At 46.1% G+C, this 27,983-nt stretch overlaps 1 protein-coding gene across 1 annotated transcript; it reads right to left on the reverse strand.

Annotated features, from left to right (window-relative positions):
- Positions 1-426: 426 nt before the first annotated feature.
- KCNMB4 (potassium calcium-activated channel subfamily M regulatory beta subunit 4) lies at positions 427-27,519 on the reverse strand. The gene is made up of 3 exons (XM_080971198.1): positions 25,958-27,519; positions 10,502-10,629; positions 427-1,072 (listed from the first exon to the last, which is right to left on the reverse strand). The coding sequence occupies exons 1-3, from the start codon at positions 26,291-26,293 to the stop codon at positions 904-906; spliced, it is 633 nt and encodes a 210-aa protein (XP_080827324.1). The 5' UTR covers positions 26,294-27,519; the 3' UTR covers positions 427-903.
- Positions 27,520-27,983: the final 464 nt, after the last annotated feature.

Consider the following 27,983-nt stretch of genomic DNA (forward strand, 5'->3'; position numbering starts at 1 on the left):
TAGTTTCAGCAAAGTGTGCTCATAATGAATTCATTGTATTTGACTTTGGTCTACAGAAAAGTGCTATTCCTGTTGCAACAAAAAAACAAAAAAAAAGGGAACGCCACTGGGTTGATAGGTTTTTATCTACAAGACAGCTAATGCTATGAACTCAATCCAGTGTTCCCACTCCTTGGGAGAGGGGAGCTGCCCACAGAGGCAATAAGCAGAGTCTCCAATGTACAGAGCAGCATATGAGAAGGGCGAGTAGGATGAGATTATCCCTGAAATTCTGTTGTCAGTCAGTAGATAATTTTGGCACATACATGTGTTCAAAATTCTAATTCCAAAATGGCACCATTAAGGACAATTAGGTCATTGTGACACTTTTTTTTTTGTCTTTGACTTGGAAGGTAAACCCATTCACAAAATAAAAACACAGACTAATAAAAACCAACCACTTTTTAATATTTCAGAAATACAGTCTATGAGAAAGGAAATAATAAATATTCAATACTAAATAATAATGGTAAGAAAGATCATTTTGCTAAGATGAAGTCAACCACACTTTGGGGGTCCTTCCCCCCAAGAAACTGTCCTTCAGTCCATCAAAAGACCTGGAGTGAAGAGCCATCGTTCAGATTTCATAAAATGCAGTACAGCCAGTTTGGTGCAGCTTAGGATCATTTTTTTTTTGGAATAGACACATTTTGCTTTCTTTAGTGGCAGAAGCAGCTAGCTAACAATTCACAGCGTGGTCAACCTAAGAGTAATCTTCAGGCATCAGCAAGACCAACAGCTGGCAATACACTGGGAACGGGCATCGCTGGGAAGCGCCACGGGAGTGCCTGTCAATTGCATTTGGCACTGCTGACACTCCTCCTACAAAATCCCCTCCGCTTTCATCCAAGGAAAGTGAACCACTTAGGAGTGCTTCCTTTTCTTTATCGCTTCTGCTTTGACAGCCAAGCTCTTTGCACATATGGTGAGAACGACAATGAGGACCCCAACCAGGAACGTCACCACCGGCCAAAGGAAGCAGTGCAAAAGAACCGACTCGTCGTGTGTGCGTCGTAACAGTACGTCGTCCGGTCTGCAATAGGAAAGGCAGAATTACAGGGGGAAGGAAGCGAGGAAAGCAGGGCAGAAAAACCAAGACACCCAGAGTAGATTTTTAAAGGGGTGAGGCCTGTAGTGGAAATTGGTAAACATTATCTCCAGTGCTTCAACCCGCAGGACCATCCACCCTGTAAATAAAAGTCAAACAATAAAAAGAAGAGGAACTACAATAAGTTCTACAAATTACCACCATGGTGCATGGCAAATATTAACTGGAAAGAGAAATTCTAGAGTTTTCCACATTTGAAAATGACTCAGAGAAACATTACACAACAACTTCAGACTGCGTAACATTTTCAATATGTGCATGGGTGTTGGGATATACAAAAATATTTTATTTTTCAAAAATATATTCAAACATCTTTAAATTAAGCCAATAATAGTTAACTATGAAAGTGGAAAAAACTGTGAGATACAGGATACATGGACAACAATTATTATCTCAAATCTTGAATTATGCCATCTGAGTTGATTTATGTGTCTAAGCATCCGCCTCAAACAACTGGGGGATTGAAAAAAGACGAGCAACCAGCTTGCTGAGTGAACCAAATGTGGCAACACAAACCCACAGTGAGGCCAGCTCCTCATGCCCAGCCAATAGTGATGGTTAATGGGTTTCCCTAGGGTAGGACACCTTATTGATTTGTATCCCTAGGTTGTAAAAAAGTGCTTTGGAAAAGAACACAACAACGGAATCTGACTTGTGTTCCTGTGAACACTTAGGGCAGAACGTTTTGCAACACTCCAGACAGAACGTTTTGCAAGCCTCCAGCAGACTGAGCCCACTAGCCTTCCAGGGGCAATGCCAATCCCCCAAAACACTGTGTATTTTGTCTCTTTCCCATAAATGCAATGAAGCAGGTGAGTTGGAGCTCCCATGGGGTAATATTTAGACGGCATCACCAATCGGTTTATATGACATATACTACATTTGCAGATATCTACATTAGCACATCCCCTTCATGGATCACTGCCTTGCCGTGGCGAAGGGGCTTGAATAACTCAGAGAAGCTATGAACTATGCCGTGCAGGGCACCCAAGATGGACAGGTCATAGTGGAGAGTTTTGACCAAACGTGAGCCACCTGGAGGAGGAACCGGCAAGCCACTCCAGTATCCCTGCCAAGAAAACTCCATGGACAAAGACAACAGGCATATAAAAGTTATGACACTGGAAGATGAGCCCCTCAGGTCGGAAGGCGTCCAACATGCTACCGAGGAAGAGCGGAGGACAAGTACAAGTAGATTCAGAGCTGATGAAGCGGCTGGGCCAAAGCCGAAAGGTCGCTCAGTTGCGGATATGCCTGGAAGCGAAAGGAAAGTCCAATGCTGTAAAGAAAAATATTGCACAGGAACCTGGAATGTAAGATAGTGTTCTCAAAGCCACCAGCATGAGTTTGACCAAACTGCGGGAGGCAGTGGAAGACAGGAGTGCCTGGCGTGCTCTGGTCCATGGGGTCACGAAGAGTCGGACACGACTAAACGACTAAACAACAACATTAGCACATAATTTCTTGGGAGTGTGGGTGCTCTGATGCGCAGGTGAAGCACCCACACCTGTAAAGGTTTATCCATTCACTTCCCTGAAGGCAACTGTTCCATGAACACCTGGACCATTCAGGCAATGGGGCTGTTTCCTGTGAACGGGGAAACTGCTCCGAGAGGAACCTCAAGGGCAGTCTTGCACTCCTAGAATTCTGGGCCAGAGTGCCTTTCCGAGTCATCAACATCCTCATGCAGCTTTGCAGATCTCTGTTGATTGCAGCTCACTGGCCCTCTTCTTTTAGCCTGCCCCACCCCTGTAAGACTCCACTCGCTTCCTTAATTCTGTTACATAAATGAAATGCATTCAAAGACAGACTGTCTTGCACAGCATGATCTTTTCAGCATGGGGTCCCGGTTTCAATCTGGATTTGGTTGCCACTCCAAAGAAGAGAGATCAAACTATGAGGACAAAGCAAAGCCTAACAGATGCTCTAAAGCAGAACAGTCTCGTAACAGTAAGTCCTCTGCCAGCAAGTAATTATTCCAAGATGGATGACCCCCGGGGTGCAAACTAGTGATCCTCAGATAGTCATCGGTCTATTACATGCTTTCATTTACTGAACCCTAATCAAATATTTGTGTATAGCACTTTCTCCTGGCATAGGATAAAGGGTACAGCTGCCAAGTCACAATGGAAAATAAACAATAAACTTATTTCAGCACAATAGGTGAGGATATATGCACAGCCCCCAAACTGCCATGCTAATTGCTTGCAGTATTAAAAAGTGTGTGTGGGGGGGGAGAGATAGGCAAAGTCAACACCTGGCAAACAACTTTCCTTGAGCAAACATAATCTCACTCTTCAACCAAGATGCTTAGTAGGGAGTACAGTGAGACCCACACCGCTTCCCGGCCAATTACAGTAACACAGCAAAGTTACAGCAATTTGGGCTGTTTGGGTTTAGGAAAAAAGGTGAGTGTGGGATCAGAGAGGTATACAGAGCCATGTGTGGAGTGGAGAGACTCCTCCATCTCTTGTGATACTAGAAGGTAAGGTCATCCAAGAAAGCAGACTGTTGGAAGATTCGGGACAAAGTGAAGTACTTATTCACACAGCACATGGTTAAAACGATGAAATTTGCTCCAAGATGGTCAACAATTCAGGTGGCATTTAAAGAGGATTAGATGAATTTGTGGTGGTTAAGTCTACTAATGGCTACTAGGCATGATGTCTGTGTTTGAACTACCTTCAGCCTCAGAAGCTTTTTGCCTCTAACACTCATTGCTGAGGAGTTGCTGAGCAGAGCACTTTTTCCTCATGTCTTGCTTATGGGCTTCCCATAGGTATCTGCTCCACAACGGGTAGGAAAGGTGGCCGCATTCACACCATACTTTCAAAGCTTTGAATATTCACAGCTTCTCCCAAAGAATTAAGGGAGCTGTAGTTTATTAAGGGGCCTGAGAGGTCCCTGTTCTCCTCACAGAGCTACAAGGCTTCAGAGTTCATGACTATTAAACCACTCTGGGAACTGTAGTTCTGTGAAGAGAATAGGCAGTGCTATTTTTCTAGAGAAAGAGGTGGCAGAACTCACCATGAACACCTTCCTTGTTCTCTTAGAATGGCAATGGCGCCCACCTAAGAGATGCTGCTGGAACTGAGATCTGGTGAGTTCTGGCTGAAAAAAAGCCCCAGGAATAGGGATCTCCTAGCAACTCTCAGCACCTTAATAAACTACAGCTTCCACAATTCTTTAGGAGAAGCCATGATTGCATAAAGTAGTGTCACAGTGCTTTAAATGTATGGTGCAGATGTGGCCTGGGCAGGTCTTGGGTTTGATCCAGCGCATTAACTCTTCTGGTCTTAAGCTAGCCCACACAGTTGGCCTACTGCTCCAGGAGGCATCATCGCTCAAAGCTTGTGCACCTGTGGCTTTTGACAGTGGTCCAAAAATTGTATTTTGCTGTGCAATCTGACATTATCAATGATGGTAAAGCTGAGAGTACAAGCCGGGACATCTAACACGGGTTTTGCACATGCAGGATGTTACATGTAAAATTTAAAACAGCGATGTAACATTACTGGTTTAAATATCTGCCTTGCAGCACTCTGTAAACAGATTTCCTTATTAGTGAAATTTTGGGAATCCCCCCTCCCCATAAAAAGGTTAAAAAAATGCTAGTAGCCAGGTAACCAGGGACAAGTTAAATGGCTTTGTAAACCCCACATCAAGGCGGGGTGTGTGTGAGCCTGTGACACCCTGACAGGTGTTGCTGGAGTCCATCAGCCCTGCCCAGTGGTCACAGATGATGGGTGCTGGTGTTCAGCAAAAGTTGGAGGACTAGAAATTCTCTATCTGTACTCTATATTATAAAGTCTAACTCACGGGTGGGGAACCTCAGGACTGGGGGTGAATGTAACCCTCCAGGCCTCCGGCCATCAGGATTTTTCACACACCACCTCTGGCCCTCCTTCATGCCCTCCTTGGGTGTTTTTACCTAGCTGAAATGTATCCTTTAACTCTGCCCATGACTCTGGATTGGCTGGAAGAATGATGGAGAGGAATAGATGTCTGTACAGAGGTGAAATTAACATTCATTGCTCTGCCCACTTTTGCCTCTGGCCCCACCCACCAGTGGCAGACAGCCCTCAGGAGGGAATGCGGCAGCTAGACTGGTGACTAGGAGTGGCCGCCAAGATCACATAACACCCGTCTTGAAATATCTACATTGGCTCCCAGTACATTTCTGAGCACAATTCAAAGTGTTGGTGCTGACCTTTAAAGCCCTAAACAGCCTCGGCCGAGTATACCTGAAGGAGCATCTCCACCCCCATCGTTCAACCTGGACACTGAGGTCCAGCTCCAAGGACCTTCTGGCAGTTCCCTCACTGCAAGAAGTGAGGTTACAGGGAGCCAGGCAGAGGGCCTTCTTGGTAGGGCACCCACCCTGTGGAATGCCCCCCCCATCAGATGACAAAGAAATAAACAACTATCTGAAGTTTAGAAGACATCTGAAAACTGTTTAGGTAAGTTTTTAATGACTGATGTTTTAATGTATTTTTAATCTTTTGTTGGAAGCCGCCCAGAGTGGCTGGGTTTCCCCAGCCAGATGGGTGAGGTATTATTATTATTATTATTATTATTATTATTATTATTATTATTTGGCCCTAAGGCTGAGAGTCCTCAGCTCTCAACAAAATAGAAAACACAACGATAAGCAAGGCTTTCTTCCATCAATCTTTGCAATGTTGTTTTCCATCTGTTAAACTGCATGCCTAGCCTGGCCCTGCCTACAAGTCAAACCTTCCAAACCCCATTTCTGTCTCTAGCAAGAAAGGACATCAGTTACACCGAATGGCTTTGCAGGGGTGTCCACTGGACTGCTGCTAATGCATTTTTAGTGATGAACTTCTTTCTCCCTTCTTTTTACAAGCTCCAGCATGATCACTAAAGGGAAACATGGCTGGAGGCAAAATGCTAAAACACCCAAGCTTTGCCAATGCGTTTGCCAATAAAATTTAAGTTCATTAAAATAAAATACAAACATTTCGAGAGAAAACAAACCTGGTGTGCCATGCAATCAATTACAGCTTTGCTGATGGTGAAAGTAATTAAGGCTGATGCAGTGAGTCAGCACAACCTAACAGGTGCTGCTTATTGTTGGCATTCTCTTTCAGCATTGTTCCCCTCTCTGCTCCTGGTCTTTAGAGATGAGCAACATCTGAAAGGGCTCTTGATGCTCATTTTTTGCCACCCTCTTGGGGAAGTGGACTGATAAACACTGCCAAAGAAGCAGTGTGCTGTACTGGGTATTGAAACGGAAACAGAATGAAACTGAAGCTAAATTACAAAGGCAGAAATCATGGTGTTCAGCAGTTCTTCTGACCTAGGAATGATGGTTTTCAAGGCTGTTTTGTCCATGGAGTTTTCTTGGCAGGGATACTGGAGTGGCTTGCCAGTTCCTGCTCCAGGTGGATCACGTTTAGTCAAAACTCTCCACTATGACCTGTCCATCTTGGGTAGCCCTGCACGGCATAGCTCATAGCTTCTCTTGAGTTATCCAAACCCCTTCGCCACGGCAAGGCAGTGATCCATGAAGGACTGCAAGAAGATCAAACCTATTCATTCTGAAGAAAATCAGCCCTGAGTGCTCGCTGGAAGGACAGATCCTGAAGCTGAGGCTCCAATATTTGGCCACCTCATGAGAAGAGAAGACTCCCTGGAAAAGACCCTGATGTTGGGAAAGATTGAGGGCACAAGGAGAAGAGGACAACAGAAGATGAGAAGGTTGGACAGTGTTCTCGAAGCTACCAACATGAGTCTGACCAAACTGCAGGAGACAGTGGAAGACAGGAGTGCCTGGCGTGCTCTGGTCCATGGGGTCACGAAGAGTTGGACACGACTGAATAACTAAACAACAACAATGGGTGTTTAGTCTTCCCAATTAAGTTCTGGTTTAGAGGCTTCTGTTGCTGTTGAACCTAATGGATATGACTGTAGTTACTAAGCAGAATAACTTTCCACCAGCTGCTGATAAACTGACTCCCAACTTTTCAAGTCATGCTCAAAATTCAGCTCCTATTTATTTATGTAATTGTGGCAATAGACTACTGCAATGAAGTGGGCATGGGGCTGCTTGATGAAGGTTTGGAAGCTTCAGCTGCCAAAGAAATTCAATTCAATTCAAGCTAGTTACTGCTGTTCTTCAGTGCCTGCACTGGCTTCAAGGTGCTGTTCATAAGATATAAAAGAGACCAGCTTTAACCCTCTGTCTCACTTCAGCCTCATTTGACTGGTTACCTAACTTGCTTCCTAACTAGGGAATGCCAGGTTAGAAACAGAAGGAGAGGAAGACAGCTCCAATATTAACAAAGAGCAGCCCTCAAGTTCACCATGTAATGTTACAAAGGAGCGTAGGACAGGAAAACGGCATGTAGGCTGGCTTTTAGTGATGGGATGAATGGCTGCAAAGCCAGCCTATCAAATCCAGCCTACAGAAAAAGGACAAAAATCCCTTCTCCCACACAAAATGGAATTTATAATATTTATCCGTTTATATCCCAACTGGGAGGGGATCCAACAGACAAAAAATACCAAGCAAATTAAAGCACCAATTGCAGAATATCACAATCTCAGTTTGTTTGGGGTCAAGATGAAATAGGAGGGGGTTTTTTAACCCCCAGCATGCATAAGATTTCCTTTTCTTATTGCAGTCTACATACAGTGGTACCTTGGGTTACATACACTTCAGGTTACAGACTCCGCTAACCCAGAAATAGTACCTTGGGTTAAGAACTTTGCTTCAGGATGAGAACAGAAATCGCGCGGCAGCAGCGCGGCGGGAGCAGGAGGCCCCATTAGCTAAAGTGGTGCTTCAGGTTAAGAACAGTTTCAGGTTAAGAACAGACCTCCAGAACGAATTAAGTTCTTAACCTGAGGTACCACTGTATATAGAACCCGTTTTACTCAGGACAGTGTTTGGACCGTATCCAACACAGCATCTCCTCTGGTGCAACAGACTTCTGTGCACACCAGGAAGCTGCTTCTTCCTCTCCTGGTCCTCCAGTCCCCTCACATGCTCTCAAAATCACCTCTGGGGGGTTGGGGGAACCCTCCAGAACAGAGTCTAGGGGGCACATGAGAGGAGAAAAAGTCCCATTGCACCAGCAAAACTCAACTGGTGCCACATTAGATAACAATCCCAAAAAAAACGATTTCCTGGGAATGCTTTGTAGGCGACAATCAGGAGCTGCATGCATCCTTAGGTCCTGGACTGACAATACGCATCCACACCAGTTGTTGGATTGTGCTGGACAGGAAAGACTATAGGAAGCCTTCTTGGAATGATATTTTTTAATAATAATAATTATATCCACCATAAGCAATGGATTCCATGAGCTCCCTCCAGGCTATGATTAGATGGGTCCCCCTACCTGTGGAACCTCAAGTGCCTGTCAAAGATCTTTCTTTTTCAGCAGCCATTTTAAGGAAGAATTCTGCTTTTACAGTTGATTTCCACTGATTTCATTCGCGTACGCCTTCTGTAATTTTTATGTTCGCTGCTTAGAAACTATTGGAATTGAGTGTTCTATAACTACCTTAAATAAGGTAAGACTTAAAAATTAAATGAAATACTGGAAGCCAGCTTGTAAATTTTTAGCTGAATAGTAGGGCCTGTACTACAAAGTAATAATAATAATTCTAACTTCAAATGTTTATTAATTAGTGATCAGCAAGACTGTGGCCCTACTTGGGCATTCTGTTTGCCCTCGTGTAAGCGAGTACACAAAAGGCTAGCAGAGACTTGCTGCAAAGCCCCACCCCCTTCAGCACATCACATTTTGAACCATTTAGAGCTCTCCTTGAGTATGAGAGGTTGAAAGTGGGAGCCACCTCTTGCCTCGTGAAGAACCTGATTTTTCCAGGGTTTTCTAAACCGCCGGAGGAACTCCATGAGCAGAAGAAGTTGCCACATCAGATCTCTGGCCTCAGACTTACAGAAGTCTATAAACGGGGAACTCAGCTACATTAGTAAAAAAACAAACAAACCAGTGATTTGAATGAATGCATTATAAACATGCAACACCAGAGACAAGCATGGCACCAGAGACCACAAAACCTTTCTTTAGCATTTAAAAAAAAACTTTTGTTATAATGATTTAATTTCGGACTTCTGTTATAAATAACAGTGGGTTTTTTCCCCCTGTGTGTAGATTCACCCTGGGTGAAAACGACATGCTCCTGTTCCTTAAAGGTAAAGGGACCCCTGACCATTAGGTCCAGTCGCGGACAACTCTGGGATTGTGGGGCTCATCTCGCTTTATTGGCCAAGGGAGCGGGTATACAGCTTCCGGTCCTTACGCACAAGTAAACTGAATGCCCAAACAGGGTGTCAAATTTGCTATACAGTGGTACCTCAGGTTAAGAACTTAATTTGTTCTGGAGGTCCATTCTTAACCTGAAACTGTTCTTAACCTGAGGTACCACTTTAGCTAATGGGGCCTCCCGCTGCCACTGCACGATTTCTGTTCTCATCCTGAAGAAAAGTTCTTAACCTGAGGTACTATTTCTGGGTTAGCGGACTCTGTAACCTGAAGTGTCTGTAACCCGAGGTACCACTGTACAGTTATATCTTAGCTTGAATCCTGGAATTTCTTTTCCAGTCAGACCCGATGTATATAAACTAGCAGGTGTCTTGCGCAACCCAGCCGAAGAAAGCAAATGGCTGATAGTTAAATTCTTGGGGGGTGGGGGAAGCACACACATTTGGAGCAGCTCCTCAGGTGCACCGGATACACAGACTTCTGGAGTCTACGTAGCTGCCATTAACTTTTCCAGGTTTGTGCTTTGCCTGGCAGAGCAGTTGAAGCAACACTGGGACCATATCTCCCCCTTCCCCAGCTTATGTACCCTCGCGTCTGATGGGTTCGTGCGCACAACCTGAGACTTCTGCTGCATAGAAGGGTTCTAGGGTATTTGAACAGGTTCTAGGGTATTTGACCAGCCTGTCCCTCACCTGAACGCATAAACAGCACATATGCATTCTTCCTCTTCCCCCGCTTCCGACAGGTCCTGAGCCCCGATCTCCGTCTCTGACTGCTCAGACCCTGATTCCCTTCGCCTTGGCTCCTGCCTCGTGTGTGGCACACAACCCCTCTCCTTGGTCAACCTCCCACCCCACTGCCTCCGCCCCAAACTTGCCAGAGCCCTGCTGGGACTCTGCTACATGGGCAAAGAAAAAATGCTTTATACGCATTGTTTATGCATTCTAACACTTGTGACACCAGATGGCGCTGTGGAGTTCCGTTTTCGCTCACCCGATTTCTCCCACAAAGTTTGCAACGCATTTAACTGAAACGCTTCTTTGATGCGTCTAGATCCAACCCTGGGCCCTGACAGCAAATGAGCCAAGATACTCACCTGAGGTGTTGATTAAAGTAGCACGTGAAAGGCTGAGAGCCAACTTCATCTTCCCAGTAAACCTGCCAGAGCTTTACATTTTCAGTGTTCTTCTGGTTTTCTCTTTTGCAGGGAGGGATATATGAACACTGTTGAAATAAATGTCATTAAGATGGCATCATTTTTGCTTGCAACAAGTAAAGACTTCAATTCTCTTTGGACATCCCTCAACAGTTTTTATAATTAAAACGAAAGCATATGTTTCAGGACTGGGCAAAAAGACAAGCAGGAGGTTTAACTGAATACTGTTGCTGTTTAACAATTGTTACTGAATGCTCAATGGTCTAACTCAAAGTGGGTGGGTCTAACCTCTAATTTTAGACAAGTTACATAAAAGGAATGCATGCATAACAGAATAAATCTGTCATTCTGCACGTTTAAAAAACAGAGGATTACTTGCTGTTTTATCTCTAATCAAAATCTATGACTTTGAAACTGGAAATAAAAGAAAATACAGATATATGCGTGTACAAAATCCTTATGCAGTGTTATAATTTAGTGAGCAATGTGATGAAGTCAGCCACTGGCACACAACAGGCATGGAGGTATTACTCGATTCAGAGACAAGCAAAGAAGATTAAGGTGCAATGAAGTGCAAGGAGATTAAAGCTCCCACCCAGCTTGGTTTATCATGAGGATGGTGTTTAGTTCATTGCTAACCATAAATATTAAGGATATCTTGGCTGCTGCTGCTGCCTCTTCCAGAGCACCAGAAATAATAACTAAGTGAATTATGGGTAGCACAGGCTACACTTCAAAAACAGAATTCAGAGATCTGTCCACGTAGAGGTGGATCCCAGGGAGAGTGAGACTGAAGTTTCTGAGCACAAACATAATAAACCAATCTCAATGTCATACTCTTTTCCAAGCAGGCAGCTGGTTAGAACTCCACCTGTTCTCCAGGCCTACTGCTTGGTGCTCTCCATCTTTATACGTGGAGTACCAACAAAGTGTTTCAAAGGAATGAATATTCATCAACATGGGCACAGATTCCCACCGCAGGCACTCAAGTTCACCTGAAGACCCTTAGACCAAATCCATCTAGCCTACCATGTCTAGTTTGACATTCCATGGCCTCAGACAGATGCCTTTCCCAGCTAGAAACCACATATACTTATTAGCTGCAGGTGGTGGCAATTGAAATTGCAACCTCCTTCAAGCAGATCACAAGCTCTGATGATGATGATCTATGGCCCTCGTCCCTCACCCACATCTTTCCCTCGCCCCCGGGCTCTAACAAGCAACCTGCAGCTTGCCAGAGACACAGACAGATCCTGAACTGGGTCTTTGTTAATGAAATCAGTGGCAAGAAAGGCATAAGGTTCAAACACAGTTACTCTTCTCCCAAGTCTCTTAAACTGTCAGTCTTCGGCATGGATTAAAAATATAGACTGCTACTTAAGGAACCAGAGGAAAGCCACAATGATGTAATTTAATTAATTTCTCTTCAAAACAAGATCCACAAAGCAGATGGGCTGAGGTTGTTTTAAGCCAACAGAATATATATATAGTTATAACTACAGATAGATACAGTTATATTTTAGGCTTTACTCCACCTTACCTGGCCTAATCCTTTAAGAACCAAAACAAGTTGAGGGCTGCATCAAGGTATTCTGATTTCCTCCAAGATGACAACTGTTATGGATCCAGCAGTCACACTCTTGGGGGAGAGAGTTTTGTTCCTTTGCATTTGTGGCACTTGCTAGTGCAGGAATAGACTTACTGGGTATTATGAATCTAAATCAGACTGTGATACTATAGAAACTGGGAAAAAATATTTTTACAGCTCCAAGAAGTGTTTGGGGAAGATTTCAAATGGCAGCTAATTTGGTTTTGTTGTGTAGGAAGTACTCATGAGACTAAAGTACACATTCTGCCCCTCCCCTAAGCTATTGGTTTAGCAGATGGCAGTGGACCCTACTGAGAAGTAAAACAGGACAGGGGCAGGAGAGTCATCTTTTAACATGGGGGGGGGGGGACACCAACAATTAATTTATTCATTGTACTGTAGTTTTTTTCCTTTGAATAATTACAACGTATCTGGTTGCACGACATAGAATACATCATCAATGGCACGTCCAGGGAAACACGATGCTAATTCACAGACACATGTTCATCACTTGACTTCCGTGTGCAAATGTGTTGCCACAGATCTAAGAGCACAGACTGAGCTTTCGTATCACCCAATCCCAGTGTCAGCCTCAAAGGAAACACTTTTCAATGGAGTCTGCAAGTCCTCAAGGGTCAAACAATGACAAATGAAGTGGTGAATGATCAAATAATGTGCATGTATGCCTAACAAGCTAGCTAGCTGATAGGAATGATCACCTTCCTTATATATCGGGAAAGTGATACCCCTTTTCCATCCAGAGGGCATTTGCCCCATGTTGTTTATAGTGGTAAATAAGCCAGCCAATATAGGCGAATCTTGTATTTTAATCTATATTTCATCAATTTTTCCATGGGTTCCTCTGATGAATTCTCACGAGAATCCTTAACTGCCTTAGCCAGAACTTTCTTAGCCACTTTGCCCTGACCCTCAAACCAGCCGAGGTGTGTTGATTATGTGTAATTAGTAGTTGTAGATGTTAGAGGACACAAGTTCTGCAACAATTCCCTGGAAGACATCAACAGGATTTGGATTTTTGTTTTAATGGAGAGATCTACTCAAGCTGGCCCGAAATTGGCATATCAGATATACAGAAGCACTGATCGAGCAGAATCACATCATTCCAAAACAAAAGTGTGCACCTTATCCTGATTGTTCACTTTTATAAGCCATCCTGGATTTTATTTTACTAGAAGGAGGATATAAATGATTTAAATAGATCTCTTGTAGACAAGTGATTAAACAACAGGAAGTGCAGAGACATTGAACTGTCAGTTTTCACAACAGAGAGAAGCAAGCACTGAGATCCCCAAGGATATGTATTAGAACTGGCACTATTTAACTTGACATACATTATCTGGGGTGAGAATGACCTCAGAAATCATTGGCGAGGGATTTGGCAAGACACTTTTATGGCAATCACACTGGGTCCCTGGACGTTTAACGGTCTATTGATCCTTGTGCCACCACTGTGCTCGCTTCTCCGCTGCCACCAACCCGTTACTCTCAGGTACACACTGAGTCCAGTTGTTAAAATTGAACCAAATAAACAAGTTTATTTTATTAGTATTAACAAGTTTATGGTTTCTCAGATAATATTCTTGTCAGTTTCTTAACTTTACTTTCTTTACCGGCCTATACCTTCCTAATACCTTCTGACTGATTATCTCAACTGTTTGACTGACTCCTCTTAAAAGATTCTCTCCCTCTCTCACATCAGACTAGCCCAACCCACAGTCTTATCCTCTCTGTCTCTCTTCTCTAACTCCAGACTGACTTCTTAACAACTCTAACTCCTCCCCTTGGGTTCCTATTGGTTAGTCATTTTACAATTAGTTAACCCTTTCCTTATGAGCCCAGTAGGACGTCACACACCTACGAGGGCAAATGCCACAACTATGTCAAAAGCTTTTTTTGAAATCCAAAGAAATAGTGTTTACCAAATCACCTCAACCCTCATACAAAAGGTGTGGAGTACAGGGCTGAACAGACCAAAGATTGGTCTTATTTTGTTGCAAATCAATATGGTTTGATTCTTGCAGCCACTAGCTGGTATACACTCTTGTTCAGGAAATGCATGATTTACATGGATTCATCCTGATACCTTTTATGCTTTTAAAGTTTTGAAAAATACCCGTAGGAACTCACTATTGTTATCCCACTAAACAGTTATTTTAAAGTCTCTGTTGACTTACCAGCCCACATATGTTACTACCCAGTTCAAAAGAGATTGATTATGCAATGTATGAGGACTTTTGGATATGGCTGGGTGTGTTTTTTAGGGGTCCATAAAATAATAAAAATGTATCTCCTCTATGCAATTCTTCCAGTGTTTGTTTAGTAAAAATTATGCTCGAAGAATTTACTTACTTAAACAAATATACCCTCTATTATGTACTTAGTCTCATCCAATTAATTAAAAACACCGCAAACCAAAAGGGCGAACATTTCTACAAGCGTATTAGAAACATCCAGTAGTCCATGCTAAAAAGATATTTTCAAGTTCATACATACGACATACTCATTCTTGGCTATTCACAACCACCCTTCATGTAGCAACACACAAAATTATTGCAGTCCATTTCTGTGCCTCTTTGATACTATTCTGTACATTTCAGGATCAACTCACACAACTACTGACACTGGTATAGGAAGACCTGGCCTTTCTGATGTTGCTGAACTAACAACAGCCCTCAACCCTAGCAACCATAGCCATTGGCCAGCAACATCTGGAGCGCCAAAGTTCCCCCACACCTGCCCTATATCTGGGCCTTAACCCAAGGGGGCTCATGTTAAATGGGAATCGTGGGCCCCAGTTGTGACTGGGTGCCTTTTATATATTTCTTACTTAACTATGAACAATGTTCTTAAAGAGACAGTGGATTCCTCTGCCCTTAGGCTGTCTCTTACAACTTTTAACACTGACATATGTCCTTATTAGTATAATTTGGAACCTTTGCATTCCTTCATTTTGATGTGCAACATCAAGGCGGGATTGCTAAGCAGATAAAAATTAGGTTATCTCAAGGTGCTTAAACACTTGCAGCATAAAAGAATGAAACTCTACAGATCATCAAAAGGACAATGGTTCAAAAGGTTTTCAGGATTGTTAAAAAAACAAAAATACTTGAACTGTTCCACGCAGCTAGGGACTTAAACCCCTAATACCCTGCAATGTTTTCATAAGCTGGAAACGCCAGAGCAGCCCTAAGTATAGAAGTGAGTGTGTAATCATAGGACAGCTGCACTAAAAGTAACAACAGCAATGAAAGATGTCAGAATCACAGAACTGCAGAGTTGGAAGGGACCACGAGGGTCATCTAGTCCAACCACCTGCAATGCAGCAATCTTTTGCTCAACGTGGGGCTTGAACCCACAACACTGAGATCAAGAGTCGTCTTGATTTACTGAGAAAGGCAACCCTGCTCAGTACTCATTTCATTAGATTTGGAACTAGCTAAAGCACAGCACAGGACACGGGTGGCGCTGTGGGTTAAACCACAGAGCCTAGGACTTGCCGATCAGAAGGTCGGCGGTTCGAATCCCCGCAACGGGGTGAGCTCCCGTTGTTCAGTCCCAGCTCCTGCCAACCTAGCAGTTCGAAAGCACGTCAAAGTGCAAGTAGATAAATAGGTACCGCTCTGAAGGGGAGGTAAAATGGTGTTTCTGTGCGCTGCTCTGGTTCGCCAGAAGCGGCTTAGTCATGCCGGCCACATGACCCAGAAGCTGCACACCGGCTCCCTCGACCAATAAAGCGAGATGAGCGCCGCAACCCCAGAGTCGGCCACGACTGGACCTAATGGTCAGGGGTCCCTTTACCTTTACCCTTTAAAGTACAGCACACAAAACACAATAGAGACAGGTCCTCTCTAGTGGTCGGCCAGTTTTTTTGATATATATATATATATTTTACAACTAATACTGAAGGTCTTGGAGCTTCCCAATGCCTCACTCAGCTAACAAAACAGACAAGGCCAGTCTGTGTATGTTACATTTCTGCTGATATTGTCATGGCTGCTTTTAATTTAATTTACCATTTATTGTAATATTTGGGGTGATTTTGTTGACAATCATTTTGTAATATTGTAAACAAAACAAATCCTTGAATTTCCTTAATTGTTCCTTTTCGGTCGTATTCTGAATTGTTACAGAATGGCAATGTATTTTGGGGTTGTATATTTTGACATTTCCATGGGTTATAAACTGCCTTGGGTACAATAATATAGAAAGGCATGAGACAGTTAAAAAACGAAATGGAATGAAAAAGAAATTGGGAAATTTGGAATATCTCCGGCAGAAAAGCATGCAGCTGTGTCTAGGGACAAACAAAGTTGAAATGGGTTCATAAACCAGGATGACAAGAAGGTCCCTAGCTTTCACTTTCCAGGTGATCAACCACCTTTTATATCCCTCAATTATACAATATTTTACTGTGTTCCTTCTTTGAACTCCTGCTTCTCTCTCTCTCTCCCCGCAACTCCACCCCAAATTCCTCTTGCCTCTCATAGCTAATAGACACACACATAAATAACTTCAGTAAAGTTTTAATCTTGGTTGCATAGTTATTCTCAATTTCTTCCTTTAGCTTAACATTTTGTTGCTTGATGATTAAGCACCAAAAAGCAACTCTTCAGGAGTTTCGGTACAAACAATAAGTAACCCTCACAACACCCCTGTGAGTTAATTAAAAGCTACTGTGGCCATAGAACAGACCGGAAGAGCCTGAAAGACAGCACACTAATAAAATTGCCATTTCAGGTCTGGGGAAGATGTTCAAAGTCGTGCACTCCCAAATTTGGCTGTATACTCCCAACGAGTCCCCCTAGAGCACAACATGAATAAGCAGTCGATGAGAAGGGCCTCTTGTGTCCTCACAGGTTAGCCTATTCTGTTCTGAATCCTTTTTGGAGCTGTTTTAGGTAGCACTTATTTCTATAAAAAAAAACCCTGCAGATATACTCAGACCTCAAAGTCCATATCCACAACCTCAGGTGCGATGGGACCAGTAGTGAAGGAAACACTCTCTATATAAGGACCGATATATGTACATTATGGCAAGATGTGGGTGGCGCTCTGGTCTAAACCACTGAGCCTCTTGGGCTCGCCAATCAGAAGGTCAGCGGTTTGAATCCCTGCGACAGAGTGAACTCCCGTTGCTCTGTCCCAGTTCCTACCAACCTAGCAGTTCGAAAGCACGCCAGTGCAAGTAGATAAATAGGTACCGCTGCGGCAGGAAGGTCAACAGTGTTTCCGTGCGCTTTGGTTTCCATCACGGTGTTCCGTTGCACCAGAAGCGGTTTAGTCATGCTGGTCACATGACCCGGAAAGCTGTCTGTAGACAAACGCCGGCTCCCTCGGCCTGAAAGCAAGATGAGCGCCGCAACCCCAGAGTCGCCTTTGACTGGACTCAACTATCCAAGAGTCCTTTACCTTTTATCTGTATGTACATTAGCCCTAGCAACGAAAGCAGATTCTGAGACAAAGCCTGGCGAGTTGTGGCTCAAGTTCAATGCACAAAAAGGAAGACAGGTAAGCAAATGCATTTATTTATTTTTATTTTGTAAATAAGTAAAATACTATGTCACATGTCTTCAATAGCCCAAAAGGAGAATATGAGCAACCCATGTCAAATAATTCATCTACTGCCCACCAGGAACCTGTAGGCTTCCCATTTGTGCTGAGTGGGGATACTGGAGGCTAACAGAGAAGGGATAAGGCAAGTGGCAATTTCTGTTCTGATATCCCACCTGGAGTTCTGCACACCACAATTTAAGAAGGATTGTTAAGAAGGATGTTGACATGGGCAAAGGAGGGCAATAACACATGGAGCCTTCTGGATCCCATCAATGGTAACAAGTTACTCAGCCTTGTAAATAAGCCCCCAAAGGTTACTAGCTTGGGGCGGGGCGGGGGGGGGACAAAGCCTCCCTCTGCTGCAGCCAGCATGGAAATGCAAACCAAGTAGTCTTCTAGCAAGCAGACTTGCAGAGGAGAAACAGAGCAATCCGTTCCACTTCCACCAACCTGTCCAGTTTCCATGCTTGTCATGAAGAAAGGGACTTTCCTTCCTCACGGCTAGCCTGGAAACCAAGTGGACTGGGTGAAAAGATCCATCTTGCTCCCTCCACCTTGCTCACTCACCTGCATGGGATTCCTGATCACCAATGGCTACCAGGCAAGTTGTTAATTATAAGGCAGTATTTACTTAATTGCTCCTTAAATTCTGAATACAGTCATACCTTGGGTTACAGCCACTTCAGGTTGCGTTTTTTCGGGTTATGGACCCGGAAGCACCGGAACGGGTTATGTGGAACGGGTCGCGCATGTGCAGAAGCGCTAAATTGTGCTTTGCACATGCACAGAAGCACCGAATCGCAACCCGCGCATGCGCAGACACAGGTTGCGAACGTGCATCCCGCACGGATCACGTTTGCAACCCGAGCGTCCGTTGTACATTTTTCTTGATCCTGGAAATGAGGTTTATATACAGATGTAGGCATGGCTAATATGGATGGTGATGTGCACATTGTGGTGCAGATTTGAGCCTCCTTTAAAAAGGGTGGGTGTGTCTTCTGCCTGCAGCTAGAGTGGGATTAGGCAACATTGACTCCCTTCACCTGTAGTAAAGCAAGTAAATTGGAAAAAATCTACTTTAATTGCTTTCTTTTCTGTTCCTGGATCACCGTGAGCTATCATAGAAGCCATCCTGAAAACCTAATACTTCACAAAGCAATCAGAGTTAGTGCTTTATCCATTCTAAACAGCAGGCAGGCAGAAAGGCACGCACATTTGAATTAATAGCAATGCTCAGAAGGCACCTTCCACCAAGAAATGGTGTCTATTTCCAAAGTAAATATTATGGTGTCTCTAATTTTGTTTAAAGGCATTAATTCTCACTGTAGCACAAATAGACATTTTAGTAATGTTCAGTTAATTAAAATAATAGCTTGTCCATGTTTGTTTGGTTTTTTTGTATTCCAAGCAGAATGAGGTGGGGGGACTGGATGGGATATCTATGGGTCACTTGCTTCCCAAATCTTGTATTGTTGTTAGAAACTCAATGCTTTTGCAAGTGAGTGCCCATGAACTGAGAACTTAAGGGAAAAAATTGGGGGGAAAGCTTGTTCATGGATGATAATGACTACCAACTCTGAGGCTATTTTATACCTCCATTGTTGGAGGTGGTTTGACCTAAAAACCCTCCCCTTCACTACACTCTTGCCAATTCTGCCCCTCCAGTCTTGCTGCTCCATTTCCCCCTCTCCTTTGGTTTCCCACTTGCCTTCTTCATCTTGCATATCCAGTTGGGAAAGAAGCAAAATTTGGTTGCCATGCAACCAAAGGACGCAACCTCTGTTGCATCCACATTCTGCCTTCTTTATTTTCCCCCCTCAACCAAGAAGATGCTTCTTATTCTCTACCTCCACCCTCATTAGCAACAAACAAAACAAAAACACAGCGGCAACGGCTTTGAAGGGTACAAGGCACCTGAACAGAGTGAGAAACACACAGAGGAGTAAAACAGCTCTACTAGAATCCAGACAATAACAACATGTAAAATGAAGATCAGCTATCCTCGAGCAAGCAATGGAATGAGAATTCTACAGAAGCATGGCAGGCTGATGAAAATACATACAGTGGTACCTCAGGTTAAGTACTTAATTCGTTCCGGAGGTCCGTTCTTAACCTGAAACTGTTCTTAACCTGAAGCACCACTTTAGCTAATGGGGCCTCCTGCTGCCGCCGCATATAGCAAGGAGCTATACAAACAACAGATATTGAGGAAACTAAGCCTCGATTGTGCTTCCTGTTCTACTTGGAGATGCCTCCAGTTCCAGTTAATGACCATTGTTTTTCACTCTCTCTCTTATTTCCGCAGTTTATTTATTGAATTCATTTTCTCCCCTTTCTTCTCATCTCTTTGTCCATTTCAGTTCACCAGGCTTCCCCTCAAGTGTGTGTTGGCAAGAGCACATGCTGAGCCATGTTCAGCAACTCCCCAACCCTCAGCCAGCCTGCACCCCTCAGCTTGGCCCATTCTATCAACTTGCTGCTGATCTTAGACCCATTTGCACCTGAAGTTAAAAAGGCAGAGTGGTAACCCTGCTTAAAAAGTGGAGCTTACTTTTAAAAGGTGACATACAAGCAACATAAGAATAGTCGTGCCGGGTCAAACTAAAGATCCATCTACTCCAGCAAGCTGCTTCTCAAAGTATCCAATCAGGTACCTTGACTGGGGGAAGGAAGTGAGTTGGCAATCTCTCGAGAAACTTCTGCCCAGCTTCATGGTAAGTCCAGCCCTGTAACCACAGCTAAGCTTTGCTGCACCACTGAATAGTTGGTTTTCTCTTTCCTCCTCTGCCCTGCACTGTACAGTGGTACCTCAGGTTAAGAACTTAATTCATTCTGGAGGTCTGTTCTTAACCCAAAACTGTTCTTAACCTGAAGCACCACTTTAGCTAATGGGGCCTCCCGCTGCCACCGCACCGCTGCTGTGCAATTTCTGTTCCCATCCTGAAGCAAAGTTCTTAACCCGAGGTACTATTTCTGGGTTAGCGGAGTCTGTAACCTGAAGCGTATGTAACCAGAGGTACCACTGTAAAGTTTTTGACTTTTTATGCTCAAAAGTCCTAACAGCCATTTATATCCTAACTTGATTCTGCTCAGCAGTTTTGTTTCATTCAGAACATCACGCTTATGAACAGCCTGGTGCTGTAAGACACCACAATCAATCACAATACACTCTTCCTAGCATTTAAATAAGGAACTTTCAGATTTGAGCCAAATATAAGGGACAAAAGAACCCACCCAAAACTTCACAGCATAAATGACAATGGGGCACCTTCTTTGTATCACTTTGAGGATGCATGTGAAACATGGTTGTCGCAGGACAACAGCCATTCTAAGCGGCTCTTCCAGAGCCACCCAAACAATAAGACGAAGCCATGAGCTACTAATCACGAGAGGACTAGCATCTTTCTTCTAGATTCTCACACCACACCTTTCCCTGTTCATTCTACAACACTGGCAGGTCGCTTCCATCAGTATAGACAATAAGTCAGATGGAACAATGGTTTGACTTCGAATGAGGCAGCTTCTGATGTTCCTAAGCACAATAGGTGTTTTTCCATTTTCTGAACCTGCTTAAAATATGTCTGTGCCACAAGGGAACGCAGCAATGATGTAAGTAAACGAGGGCAAGAAGGAGGAGAGGAAAGGGAGGGGATGATGGTAGATGCGGGCAGGCACCAAGGTCAAAGCTAAAGAACAAGAGAAAACAAAAGGGAGGATGACAAATCCAGTCAAGACTTTGGGTTTTTTTACTTATAGCTCAACTACCACAAGGAACAATATGTTTCTTATTCTACATCATATATGGTCCTACCTTTAAGCAGAGTGAGGTAGCTACCTCAGGCAGCAGATACTGGGACAAGTAACATGCCCCTGCCCCTGGAGCCATTTCTCTTGAGCTTCCTTGGCCCTTTCTATCCTCCTAAGCTGGTGACTTGGCAGTGGCAATGTTTGCTTGTTGCTGGCATGAGTTGGTGTCATGACCCTAGAGACCAGCAGTGACCAAGCCACTGAGTCAGAAGCTACAGTGCCACCAGTTGAAGAGCTGGACCAGGTTCCTAGCTCTGAACATGAGGCTGGCAGACAGGCACCTGCCGAACGAGATCCCACAGCACCAGAGTTTGTAGAAGCAGAGCCAGGACCCTTGTAGGCACTTCTCTGGGCCCAAGGAACTGACTGCCTTCCAGAAAGTGCACCAGCTGAGAGCCCATGCAGCAAAGGAGAAGCATCAGTCTTCGGGTCAGAGGGTTGGCCTTTCAAGAACTGCAGTTCTTCAACAAAAAGGGAAGAGCACAGAAGAGGTGGAATTGGCAGCAAACACTCAGAGGGGTCTCAATTCACCTCCAGCCTTCAATGGAGAAAGTTGCTCACTAGGAGCTCTCCTTGGTGCTGAAAGAACTCAACCTGCCTTGTTCAGTGATCTCTTCCTGGGGGGCAGAACAAAACAGTTGGCCGGCCATCCTGCCTAATCACCTTCTCGCAACGCATCACAGATAACACTGTTGGGAAAGGCCCCTGACCAAGGAAGGAGGTCATGCACTTCCAGCAGACATTGCACATGTGCACAGATTGCCCACTCAGCTGATGCATACTGGTGTTACCATTGCTACATTATAGCCATTGTTTGAGCTGGCAGTGAGCAGGAACCAGTGAGCATGGTGTTGCAGGACAGGTGCTGTGCATGCCGCATGCCCTGCCCTGCATACCCTAAATTTGCCAGCTGTCCTCAAGTGCAGTGGAGGACACTGTGCCAATGCCAGGGCTGATAGGAAGTTTCAGTTGTCAGTCTGGTCAGGCTGTATGCATGGAATGAAAGGATAGCACTATCTTGTCCTTACTTTCCTAGTAGTGACTGCCTCTGCTTCACTGCTCTTAAAAATCACAGCAACTACCTTGGATGTTTCCAAGACCTACCGGTGGACCTGATCCTGCATTTTGAGAATTATTAGAGGCAAATCAGATCAGAGGTGAAGACGAATAGCCAGAGTTAGCTTATAAGAGCAGAAGTACTAGGAAAGTAGACACATCTTCACTGCCCATCTAACGGGCTTACTGTAGCATGAACCTTCAAAACCAATAGCCCATTTAACCTGATGCTTGAGGTGGATACAGAAGGAGATAGCTATCCATTTATTTTAGAGGTTGCCTCAGGAGTAGCCATGATTCTGCCACCCACCTTTTTATTGCTTTAGCCACCATACTTTTTTTAAAAAAGCAAGAGCAATTCATTTGCCATCTACAACTTTTGCAATGAATAATGGACAGAGAGCTTTCGCCACCTGAGGAAAAGAAAGAAACCAGTCACACTACTAATGAAAAAGATGGTGCAAGTAAGAATCTCAAGGTATTATCTGGATTTCATTAGCACACATAAATTTCAGGGTGTTCTTTGTCTCTCCTACAAAACAGAGCCACATTGCTCTGTGGGTTTTTTTAAAAAATAAAACTCGTGTTAATTCCCCCCCCCCGACTTGCACACTGGGTTTACAGGCCTGATGAGAACAATTGTAAGTGTACCCCCAGAAAATGTGAGATGGAAATTTGGAAACATGCCTCATATAGGAAACTTTATCAGGCTACTGTTACAGGTTGCGGCTCCCTTTTGGGTATAAGCTCAAGCAGCTGGGAATTTGCAGCTGGATGCAGTGACTCAAAGAGTCCAAGTGAACCTATCTACGTGAACTGTAAGTGGATAAAGGTAAAGGGGCCCCTGACCATTAGGTCCAGTTGTGGCCGACTCTGGGGTTGCGGCACTCATCTCGCTTTATTGGCCGAGGGAGTCGGCGTACAGCTTCCGGGTCATGTGGCCAGCATGACTAAGCCGCTTCTGGCGAACCAGAGCAGTGCACGGAAACACCGTTTACCTTCCCGCCAGAGTGCTACCTATTGATCTACTTGCACTTTGATGTGCTTTTGAACTGCTAGGTTGGCAGGAGCAGGGACTGAGCAACGGGAGCTCACCCTGTTGCGGGGATTCGAACCGCCGACCTTCTGATCGGCAAGTCCTAGGCTCTGTGGTTTAACCCACAGCGCCACTCGCGTCCCAAGTGGATAGAAGTGCAAAAAAATTTTTTTACAATAGTAGCACCACCCAATATTTGGATATTCAAGTGCTCAAGGTGATTCATGTACGCTACCCATGTTTGCACATAGAGCGAAGCCAAACCGTAGATCAGTGCAAATGCGCGGGCTCCCCGTGAGGAGATCACACCCGTTTTGCTCCTCCCTGGTCCTTTTAACTCAGGGCAGCACACCAGCCAAGCCAAGGTTTGGCTTAGCGTGTCATCCAGGCATGGGATTGTAGTTAGGATTTGTTCTTGGCTAGAGCTTGTGGTTAGTAAGGAGAGAGTTTAACTGCAAGCCCAGGTTCAAACAACACACTAAGAGCCAAACCTTGGCTTACCTCTGTGTGGTGTGTGATTAAAAAATTGGGGGGGGGGGAGAGTAAAGCAGGTGATCTACACACCAAACCCTGCAAGGTAAATCTGTATAAACACCTCTCATATTTCAGATGGGAAGAACAAGGTGGAGTGGTTCCCCAATGGCTACCTAGGGAGCTCGGGGCAGAGATGAAATTTGAACAGGGGACTTTCTGTTTGCAGCTTAATCCCTTTTTTGCAACTGGGGGCGGGGGGGGGGAGGGATACAAATACATTTAAGTCAGATATCTGTATCGCAGTGGACATGGCCCAAGCCTGTCACGGTTGCCTCCACTACTTCTAATAGATTCCAGTGCCTCAGGCAACTATCAATCAATTTTTGGCTCCTTCCCTGAAATTAATTAGAAATCTCCTTTCCTTTTAAATCAGGTTCTGCCCAGATTCCCCTCCAAAACCAGGGCTACTTTAATGCCAAACCCTTAGCAGGCACATCCACTGCCAGGAAGAGGTGAAAGAACAAGAACAGAAATGATTTATGGGGGGAAATTTGAACATTCACACTATGCAAAGAGAACAGTGGGCAATTTACTTCACCCAGTTTTCCGGTCTGTGAAATAGGAACACCAACACCTTACTTCACAAGGTTTTAAGTAGCAGTAGTAATATTCCTCCTGTGGCAAATAGAAGCTCCAGGTGGGGGGACAATTTGCATCAGGACCATGGTGCTGCAAGGAGGATTCAAACCTGCAGGCTCATGTGTCCCAGGTCCGATCACACACACACTCCACCCCTGCAGCTATTTACAGTTTTAAAAAGATACAAGCAATGCCAATGAACGTGTTTAACATCACTTGTAGTTTAAACCCTAAGGAGCCCAGGGTGGCGAATATACCCTCTCCTTGACATTTATCCCCACAACAACAACCCTGTGAGGGAGGCTATGCGGTAAGAAAGAACAGGTGTCCCAAGGTCACCCAGCGAGCTTTGCCACACAATAGGGATTTGAGGCAGAGCCTCTCTTGCACTCTAACCACTATAACATGCCAGTATTGGGCAACCTTCGTTACCGTGAGGTGTAATGAGAAGGCAAAACAGTTCTGTAAGTAAAAGCGCTCTGCACGCTCTCAGGAACCCCGTTATACCACCTGCTCCAGCGGAGATCCCAATCAGGAAAGGGGGGAGGAGGCGCAGTGGGGAAAGACATCCCCACCAGCGCAAAATGTCATCGGCGCAAACTTTCCAAAGCTGCGCTCGCTGCGCCTCTGGCTACTCTGAAAAGAACCGGAGCCCCGGCTTCCTATTGGAGCGGGCGACTTCTAGAGCGTGGGCGGCCCAATGGGCAGGAGGTCTTGCATTCTATGGAACGGACAGGATGTTCTGGGCTACGGGGCTCTGGACTCGGGTCCCCGGCCAGTTGGACAGATCCGTGGCAAGCTCCTCTGGCACTGACGAAGCCGCAAGAGTTGCCAGCTGTCTCGAGTCCCGGAGGAGCCTCCTGACCCTCTTTCTTGGTCCGAGAGTCGATCGTTGCCCGCAGAGTCCAGTGGAGACACCTGGGGACGCACGGAGGCGCAACAGGTTGCCCCTGCTTACACTCGCCCAACTCCAGGACGAGGGCACCAATCCCGCCTTTCTGCGGATCCCCTGGCGGATCGGGCAGGCGAGTAACGGGGCTTCCTTTCTCAAACCCCCAACGCGCCCCAGTTCAAATCACTCCTGTTCATCCCCCTCCCCAACCTTTCCTCCGAGGTCCCAAGATTTCAGCGGGCTGCCCTCTGCACATGCCCAGAGGGCGCTCCCGCTGGCGAGTAGCGCTTGCCGAGGAGGGTTCCGGGGCTGCGCCTCCTCCGGGCTTACCTTGGGGTTGGCCAGCAGCTCGTGCTCGTCCTGGTGCAGCAGCGCCCGGGCGTCGGACTCGGAGTTGTTGACGTAGATCTGGAGGCAGGGGTAGAGCGCGGTGCCCTTGCAGTCGGCGCCGCACGTGAAAGTGCACTCGAAGAGCTCGCCGACCTGCTGCACCGACACCACCGTGCAGTTGGCCGCTTTGCCCTGCAGGTCCTGCAGGGCCGGGTTGAGCCAGCAGAAGCCCAGGATGAAGAGAGACACGATGCCCGTGGCGATGAGGAACAAGCCCAGCCGGATGCTCTTGTCCTCGGCTTCGGTGTACTCGTAAGACACCCGGATCTTCGCCATCGGGATCGCGGGAGGCGGCGAGCGAACCAAACGGAAAGGCGGGCGGAGGAGCAGGAGGAGAGGGGCGGGAAGAGGAAAAGCAGCAGAATCGGCGAGGGGTTTGGGTTTTGCTTCTGGCTCCTTCCCGTCCAAAGCGGGGAAGCCCCGCAAGACCCGCTCCGTCCCGCCGCCGCCCGTTCGATCCCAGCTGCGGGACTAGCCCTGGCCGGGCTCCAGCCCGGGGGAGGCGCCTGGGGCCGGCGAGCAGGCAGGGAGGCTCCCCTCGCGGCGCGCCAAACAGGCCTTGCAAGGCGGGAAAAAGACCCGGGCGCGTTGCGCTGCGCTTCCCTACTCCCGAGGACAGGGGGCTTCCCCGGAGTCTGGCGGCTCGCGGCTCGCCTCCCACCGACTGGATCCGAGCTGGCTGGGAGCCTGGCGACATCTGCCACGAGGTAAGCGCCTTACGGCGGAGGAGGGAGCCCGAGCCGCCGCGCTGCCCTTGCTCAATCTCTTCCCGACCCCTCCTCCTCCCCCCCTCCTCCCCCCCCAACCGCTCCAGGGGGGGGTGTAGGGCGGGGAGGGGGGCTCGCCATTGACAATCGGAGAGAGGGACCCAGGCAGGCGGCACCACCTTCTCCTCCTCCCTCCCTCCCCCGCCCCACCCCCCGCTCCCTCATCTCCAGTGAAAGCGGACAGGGACAGCTCGGCCCAGGATTATCTCTTGTTTTAAATCCCGGAAGTGGAGCTTGATTACTCGCCCCGATTAAGGGCGTCCGCAGGGAGGCAAGTCTTGAATGGGGGCATCGCCACGTGCAGCTCATTCAAGCGCCTCCGAGCGTGGAGGGCGGGGAGGGACGCGCGGGAGTCGCGCTGGAACGGGAGCGAGCACGTGGCTCGCAGCAGGCGCCCGCCGCCCCCTCCAGGCCGGCTTGCTCCTCTCTCCTTTTTTTAATGAAGGGGTTTTAGCCGCTTTAATCTCCTGGAAGAGACCGAGAAATCTCATTCAGTAATTTCTCGTTCTCCTCCCCCACCCACCCTCCGTGCCCTCCACGCCCGGCCGGCCCAGCTGGCCAACCATCAAGCTCGCAGCAGCAACAGCAGCCACGGAAACCACATGCGCATCCCGCTTACTCTCTTGCGCCCACGTAAAAGTTTCCAAACCGGAGCCGATGCTTTACATGTGCACTGGAATGATTTGAAATAAAGGAGTGCCCGTTATAAAATATGATGGTGGTGATTTCCTGGCAAGAAAACTTTAGTATTACTATTATTTCAAAGTGTCGCCATCTCTTGGAATAAGGGTTTACCTTACAGGGCAGCTGGGCGGGGCCCCGTGCATATTCCGCGCTCTTCTTCCGATCGTTCAAATGCCAAATCCCGGGGCAAGATTAGCTCAAACTGCACAGTCCACCTGGGCAGCGACGGGGAAACCTCGTTTTTTCTCCCCTGAGCAATGGATAGTATCTCTCTCGAGAACGTCCCCTATCCACGCCCTGGGTTTTAGGGCATAGCTGTCAACCTTCCCTTTTTTGCGGGAAATTCCCTTATTCCAGCGCCGTTTCCCGCTGCTTCCCACTGCTATCCCGGATTGTTAGATATCCCGTAGACTGTCCCCGGGACAGGTGAGGCTGCTGATCCCTTATTTTCAAATCTGAAAGTTGACAGCTATGCTTTAGGGCTACAGAGCAGCAACAGCCATGGGATAAAACAA

The sequence above is a fragment of the Podarcis pityusensis genome, assembly GCF_964106645.2.
Source record: "Podarcis pityusensis genome assembly, chromosome: 10".
In the NCBI taxonomy this organism is placed as follows: domain Eukaryota; kingdom Metazoa; phylum Chordata; class Lepidosauria; order Squamata; family Lacertidae; genus Podarcis; species Podarcis pityusensis.

Bases quoted from the DNA above. Each gene is read 5' to 3' on its own strand.
- KCNMB4 (XM_080971198.1), bottom strand. From the start codon at position 26,293: ATGGCGAAGATCCGGGTGTCTTACGAGTACACCGAAGCCGAGGACAAG. The intron at 10,630-25,957 runs GTAAGCCCGGAG...TTATTTCAACAG, and splicing joins AGCTGCTGGCCAACCCCAAG to TGTTCATATATCCCTCCCTG. The intron at 1,073-10,501 runs GTGAGTATCTTG...TTCCTATTGCAG, and splicing joins TACTTTAATCAACACCTCAG to ACCGGACGACGTACTGTTAC.